Raw genomic sequence first — 7,794 nt, 5'->3', positions numbered from 1 at the left:
TCTTCTTGTCTATTAGGAAGAAAGGGGGGGGGGCAAGGGGAATCCATAAACAAACACACACAAACAAGGGCAGCAAAAAGACTAGTGCTAGGGAAAAAAATTTTAATAGTTTCAGAATTGGCAGATGGAGAATGAGGAGTTACTTCATAGCGGTGCATGATTTCAGTGAAAAAAAAACATTCTCAGTTTCACAGAATCACAGAATGGTTTGGGTTAGAAAGGACGCTGAGATCATCTGGTTCCAACCCCCTGCCATGTTCAGGGACGCCTGACACTAGAGCAGGTTGCTCCAAGCCCCATCCAGCCTGGCCTTGAACACTGCCAGGGATGGGGCAGCCACAGCTTCTCTGGGCAACCTGTGCCAGCGTCTCACCACCCTCACAGGGAAGAGCTTCTTCCCAATATGCATTCTAAATCTACCTTCTTTCCGTTTAAAGCCATTACACCTTGATTTGTCCCTACATACCCTTGTAAAAAGCCCTTCTCCAGATTTCTTGTAGTCCCCCTTCAGGTAGTGGAAGACTGTTATAAGGTCTCCTCTGAGCTTTCTCCAGGCTGAAGAAGCCCAACTCTCTCAGCCTGTCTGCATAGGAGATAAATGATATTCAGAAAAAGGATAGGAAGATAAATCTGTCACTTTCAGGTTCTGCAAACAGGAGTGCTGAAGTTACTGACCCTCACCTGATCGTGACAATGCTGCTAAGTATTGAAATTGCTTTTTGTCATTATTGACTATCCAGCTGCTTAGCACTACTGCAAGAGCGGAACTGCAAATGGAAGTAAAGGTTGTACCTTTACTTGAAATGTTGCACTTGAAATGAGAAAATCCCTTTTTTGTAATGTATGAGAAATCCCTTTCTCCATACTACCCTGGCTGAGAACAAAAGAACAAACCCAGGTGGGCTGCAGTTTACAAGGACTGTCAACCAGAAATAATGGGACTTCTCAGGATGTAATGTCCTGCTGTTTTGGTTGTGCTGCAGTACTGAAACTCTTCTTTGTTGAACAGTATGAGTTAAAGTACTGGTCTCTACCAGGCTGTAATCCTGGTTTTCTGTTGCTGCCTTGAAGGCAATGCAGTACTAGGTGATCAGTACACCTGGAACACCCTCATCTCCCCTAATATCCCCATAACAAGATTTTTAGAACTATTAAACTCTAATTTCTAACCTAGCTGGCCTCTGACAAATACTGATTTCTAGTCATATACAAGCTACTTCTAGTTCTGATGTTAGGCAAAGCATATGTTTCAAGAAAGAATTTTCAGAGGACGTTATAGCTGTTACGTTCCCTTTCATGCCTTTAGGAGTTGTTCTTAACATACTCCACCAGTGTTTCTGCTAAAATGCAAGTTCAAAATCCCCAAGTTAATGTCAAGGCAATAAAACCAAAATAGAACTAAACCCAGACACCTGTCATTCCTCTAGATGTTTTTGTCTATACAAGCCTTTTTTTATCAGTTTAAATTCTTTAATTTTATGAAGTGTTTAAGACTGTTTTCTAACCAATGTGAATCAACAGGTTCTGTGGGAACACTATGTTTCTTTCTAGTATACTTATTATACCAAAAGCATACCATAAAGTCACATTGCAGTAAATTGGCACAACAAGTTTTGCAAGAACAGAACTAAACTTCTTTAAAAAAGGTGATTAAGTATACTTAACTCGTACATTAACATTTTAACGGCTATAAAAAAGCTGCTCTCAACTCCTACAAAACACAGTGAAAAGACATCCCAACAAGAGTTGAAAAACTATGCACAAACAGAGGTCAGTGTCATAGGAAGACAAGAGGTTTTAGACAAATGAAGCAAGTGGGCAGTTAAAAGTATTTACACTTTTCCCTGCTGTTACCTAGACAAACATACAGTAGTCAGGTAAAAATATACTATCACTCTAAGTCCTGTAACATGTAAGTATTTGTCTTCTAACCAATTTTCATCTATCGAAACGTGTTACCTGTTAATACTGGGCAAAACTACTGGCAGAAGTGTTTAAATACTTTTAAACCATGGTTAAAGAGACTTTTATTCCACAAAATTTAACTTTAAAATACTATGCTTATAAAATTACTTAGAACTTTCAGCAGTCTATAGATTTCAAATGCAAAACTTAACAATCCTCTTTATGTGTATTTTTAAAAAAAAGACTGGAGTGGTATCATTTGCTTTCAAAGGCAGGATCCTTTGCCGGCTTTTCAAGCTCCCTCTCTTCACCACACGTCCTAGAAACAAAACAAAGCAACGTTAATGACCATATAGAAACGCAGAGAGCAAGACTTGCTCCAGATGCATTTGTGCAGTCTGGAGCAAGTGATGCTGACGTACATGCAGCAGTAGATGGAGTGTGAAGGACCGAAGCAGGCGGAGGTGCCAGCGGTCTTCTTCCGGCAACTGCCCCACTACCCATATGCAAAGCTAAGCAGGCAGCAACTAACATCAACCACACCGATGTATGTGACCGGCTGTGAAACGCAGTCCTTAGGAAGTCTATGTTCCATTCAGGCAGTCCTCCCTACTCTGCCGGTCAGCTCAAGGAGCACTCCAGTTTAACGTACCCCACCAGTTGTAATTTTGCTTAGTAGCTGGGAATAATCATCTGGAAGCAGTATATCTTTTTACCAAATGAGAACAGAAAGATGTTCTTAAGTGCCAATCACTTTAGAAGTATTAGGTTACACAACTGCTGTCTTCCAAAATTTCTGAAGTACCATCTTGCTTTGAACATTGATAATGTGCTCATACTTGGTTTGGTTACTGGTTTCTCACTTCTTAGTAACAGAGTACTGCAAATAAAAATGTATGAAGAATACTGAATAAAAGGAATTTTGTATGATGGACAGACAGCAGTCTGTAGCTTGCTTGAATTTAGCACAGGTATGTGGATGCATTTCTTAACATGCAGGGTATTTGCAAAATGCATTACAAACTCTGGTTTACAGTTGAGAGCTAGCAATGAGTACAACTGCACCCAAACAGCCACACAAAAATAACTTGTAAAGTGGGCCTGTTTCTTTGCTTAGGTAAGCAGAAGAATGGGTTGGAGTGTAGAGTTGAAGGCTGTAGAAATACCACACACAATTAAAGAGATAAATGTTTTAGCAGAACATGTCACCCCCACTACCTCATTCATGGAAGATATACTTGCAAGTTTTACAGATAAAATCACAATTACTGAAGTTTTAAAAATATAAACTGTCTTGCCTCAAAGTTGCTTGTTTGAAACACTTTTTATAGTCAACAGCCTTTACCAGGCATGTTGCATAACTATCTGAAGATCAGCCTTGAGTTTCTTCTGACCAATGCCCATTGCAGTGTCATGTGTACACCCAAATATTCTTAATTCTTTTAAATCACAAACATAAAGAACAAGTCAGACTGAGACTGTCCCTCTGCCACTCAATAATCCTCACGTTGGTCATGTTCTGCAGGAACAAGGAAAGGAGCAGGCTATAAGAAAATTCTACCTTGGAGAACCAGTTCAGTAGTCATGTATTTTTAAATACTTGGCCAAATATATTCTATTATTACTCTACTGCCTTGCTAGCACTTTCAAGTAACTCGGGTGTTGCCCCTTCCTAGTACCATGGCATGACCTGGCCAAATCACCTATTTAAGCAGTGTGCTAAGCTGTGTAACCTGTGTTAGGAACCTATGCTTGCACCTTCATTATGTTTCCACAACACTTTTCAGACCAAATGACTCCCAAATGACACTTCTGAAAGCTGTGTAATCAGTAGTTCTGAGGCTGCCTCTCAGCACATATCACGTTCATTTTCATCTGCAGGGGATTTTTTGTTTTGTTCTGTTTAATTTTACCTCACTGTAAACAGCGGTCAATATTCAATTTATTTGCAGTTTTAACTCAGCAGACAGCCAAGAGAGCAACCGGTGTCCGGGTTTCCAGCCGGGGGGAGGAAGTGGGTGGTGAGTGAATGGCTGTGTGGTGTGAGTTACCAGCTGAGTTAAACCACGACACCAGGCAACTGCATTTTCTCCTGGCCTGAATGAAGACTCTGATGAATGGAGAGCTTCCTTCAATAAGTACGGCTGCAGAAGTGCTCAGACAAAAGAAAGTGGTACTTCAACGAAGCAATTCAGCTCAAGGGTAATTGTAGGCCTTTTCCTCATTGTTCACTGAATTCTATTAAGTACTTCTCATATCCTACAAGAGATTCATTGCTTGTTCTTCTTTGCAAACCAGCATTTTTTAGTGAGGTTAAGGTTTAAGTACTTACCTCCTGACAACTTCAAGCATTCTTACAGAGAAGGTAAATGCATCGACCTCTCTGAAGTGTTCACAGTCCAGAGATTTCATAGGTCTAAAAGTTCAAGCCTGCAGTTTACCTGCATTTGCGCAAATCTATAGCAACACTATAGAACACTAATTAAAATGGCTTGACTATTGATTAAAATATATGATTTCACAAAAAAATTGATAAATCCCATTAGTTTCTGTAAGACTTGGCTCAGGGCTCCTTTTCTTCCAATTTAATAGCATCAAGTAGTCTAAAATACAGGAAAAAGCCATGTGACGTGCAGGTTTTCTCCTAGCAGGACATCCTGCCATTTTTTTCTTTAAGTCTCCACTGTAGCAGTGAGTGAAGTACCTTTCAACATGCTCATTCAAAACTTTATCAGAAGATTCACATGCTATTATCATTCTCTAAAGTTGAGAGAAAACTCTGTAAAGAAAACAGTACCTCAACAGGGTTAAGTAACTTTAACCTACTGCTGTTCTGTTTTACATTTTGCTAGAGCAGAACAGATCCTTAGCTCAGTAAGGTTATTAACTCACTTTTTCTTACTGCCAACTTCATGCCTATCTTTCTTGTCCTCAGCATTCTCTCCAGTTTGTTGTGACTGGCTGGTGTCTTGAGCTTCGGACCCTCCATTCAGAACCTTTGAACCTTTAGAATGAAAGAAAACAGTACTGCAGGCAGCACAGCTGTGCTATAAAAAGCCCAAGATAATTTACCTTTATCAACTCAAGCACTATAAATGTTTTCCCCTCACGCTGATGCTCAGCAGCTGAAACAATACAGAAAGCAGTAACTTATACAACTTCAACTTCCAAAAACTCCATGCAATGAGCTTCATCCCATAATTTTAACACTGAGAGAATAAACAGTGTATGTATTCCATGTAATTTCAAGTTGTTCTTGTGCTTGCTAGGCTACAGATAACAGGACTAATGTTTATATATACTCTGAGCACTGAGAGAATATACTTCAGCAGTAAATTCCATTTTCCACTCTAACCTGGTCAGACAATTTTGGGGGATAACTGGAAGGGAGACTAGCTGCATGGATTCTTGTTTACTTTCAACTCTAACAAGATATATAACCAAGATATAACGAACAGTATGTATAAAATAGAGTAGAAGTGTTAAGTTACAGCATGCAATTGTCAAGCAGGAAAACAAAGCAGTATGTAGAAGCTGTACTTCGTGAAGTCAAAGCAGGAATATTTAACCCTTTAAAACTTCTGTAATGAATACATGTTATTACAAGCCAGTGAATTTTGAGTGAATTACTGAGGAATGTCACTAAGTCACTCCCATTTTATTTGCAGTTACAGGTTTACAAAAAACTGCCAAACCTCCATTAAGCTACCATGCTACAGAACAAAAAACCCCAACCAACCAAGGGGAAAAAAAAAAAAACAAAAAACCACAAAACAAGAAAAATCATCAAACCCACCAAGACACTGCTCATCTGAATACCTGCAGGCTAAGAGATGCTAAAAAGGAAACAAGGTTTGAGATGACATTCTAATAGTTGATCTATTTAAGGTTGCTCAGAATCAGTTCTGAACTTGAATGTCATGGAGGAATTCAATGAAACAATGGATGCTGTAATTCCTTGTTACAAAGTAGATAGTCTGAAGCTGTACTTCAGCTGAAGTACAACATACTGTAATTGTGCTTTGTAAAGACAGGAAGAGTTCAGAGGTTCCACTTTCAAAAAAGCAGAAGTACAAACCTAAGAAACCAGAATTTCTCTTTGTAGCAAATAAACAAAAATCCACTTCCATGGAATATACCCTACTCTCATTAAACTTATTACCATTCTCCATTTGACTAGGCAACAACATGGTATTTCAGGGCGTTCTTTTGAAGTCTAGTGTTAACCTTATCTGGAGTAGCTTCATTGAAGTGTTGTGCTGATCACTGGGTTAGGGAAGTATCTGTAGGGAACCTCTACTACATCATACATTTCTCACCACAAAATGGTTGGATTTTATTATCTTCCCAGCTTTCTTAGCAGTTACAAATACAGTGGCATTTCAACTGTGGTTATTCTGAATCCTTGGCATTCTCCATCACCTCAGTTACAGTAATTTGTTTATTCCAGACCCAGGTGGTGTAACTTTTAAACTATTTCCTGAAACACTCCTAGGATTCAAGTTCAAAGTAAATGTAATTTCTTTCCAGTGTGTGTGGAGATCAAGGATGTAAATAATTTTAACAGGTGGGTAGAATTTCTACATCATCAAGGATATAAATTCATTGGCCACACAGCTTTCCAGTGTTTATCTCATTTTGTTCCTCTATTTAAAAATGCAAGTATCTATCGTCTACATTTTTTTTTTTTAACTGACCTAAGTTACTGTAGAGCATTCTTACTCTGGGAGTCTTTCGAAATCATGCTGTAATTGTGCAAATGCTCATGATTAATCTGCAGTAGTACTGCTAAGGGCATAAAGGCCTATCCTCCCTAAAATGATGATTGTTTCTTTACTGTCAGACTGAACTATTAAAGCTGCATCACAGAGGTAGCGTGTAAGTGGTTGTTGTATGTATGATACAGGAAGAGGTTAGTGAAGGAAATTAAGCAGTTAAACCAAAGGTGGAAGTCTAGGCACCAGAAAGTTACTTAAGGAACAGAAGGTGGTATGTTATTCTACTTCTCTGGTTTTGTTTTTAAATTCCACAAGGTAATAAAGTAGAAAACTTACAAAGTACAAGAATGCTAAAATTCACGCAAAAGCCTCTGTCTTTAGGCAATAAAGGTAGAATAGCCACAGAAAACATGAACCCTTGAACTTAAAAGTTGTAGTTATCCTGACTATGTCAGATATGCAAAGGTTTTAACAGATGGGTAGAATTCCTACATCAACAGCTTTTTTAAGCTGGCTCAGAAATTGATGGAGACTAGGTCTTTTACATGATAAGAAGCTAAAAACACAGTGACTCACCTGTTTGGTCCTTTTCCTTTTCCATTTTTTTGTTTGCTCCTTTCTTCCACTGTTCTTTGGTTTTGTTGGCTTCCTCATGCTGCTTCTGCTCCGCAAGTGATTTATTTAGTACTTGGGAAAGAACAGAATCTCCTTCCCCAACCAGAAACATGGTCTTGAACTTGTTATACAGCATTGTAGATTTCTCCATGATAACTTGACTAACTTTGAATTTCCGTATCTGAAATCAAAGTAATAAAATCATAAGCTCCACTTAGGAATTTACCCATGTAATTTCATTGTGTGCTAGATGAAAGTCTTCATTTAACCTGAAATGAGATCATAGTCTTCTACACTCTCTGAAGTATCACAGAATCATAGAACAACCCAGATTAGAAGAGACCTTGAAACATCAGCTGGACCACCCTTGCGGGAGAGGGAACCTGGATGAGGTCATCAAGCACCCTGTCCAATTGCATCTTTAAAACCTCCAGTGATGGGGACTCCACCACGTCCCTGGGGAGTTTGTTCCAGTGCAGGATTGTCCTCAATGTAAAAACAAATTTTGCATCGAGATAAAACCTCTCCCAGTGCAACTTGTACCTATTGCTCCTCG

General features: G+C 39.0%; 1 protein-coding gene across 5 annotated transcripts in view; it reads right to left on the bottom strand.

Moving 5' to 3' along the window:
• Positions 1-85: 85 nt before the first annotated feature.
• PSIP1 (PC4 and SFRS1 interacting protein 1) overlaps positions 86-7,794 on the bottom strand; it is a 38,240-nt gene continuing 30,531 nt past the window's right edge. For 4 of the 5 annotated variants that reach the window (XM_030470920.1, XM_030470919.1, XM_030470916.1 and 1 more), the window contains 3 exons: positions 7,200-7,419; positions 4,798-4,909; positions 86-2,224 (listed from right to left, as the gene is read on the bottom strand). In XM_030470920.1, the coding sequence (XP_030326780.1) occupies positions 2,161-2,224; positions 4,798-4,909; positions 7,200-7,419 (396 nt within the window). In that variant the 3' untranslated portion in view covers positions 86-2,160. The remainder of the gene's footprint in view (positions 2,225-4,797; positions 4,910-7,199; positions 7,420-7,794) is intronic. The other variant, XM_030470915.1, reaches the window with a different exon arrangement.

The sequence above is a fragment of the Strigops habroptila genome, chromosome Z (assembly GCF_004027225.2).
Source record: "Strigops habroptila isolate Jane chromosome Z, bStrHab1.2.pri, whole genome shotgun sequence".
NCBI classification, from domain to species: Eukaryota; Metazoa; Chordata; class Aves; order Psittaciformes; family Psittacidae; genus Strigops; species Strigops habroptila.
Note: the sequence above shows the minus strand (reverse complement) of the source record. Positions and strands in the feature narration are given on the sequence as shown.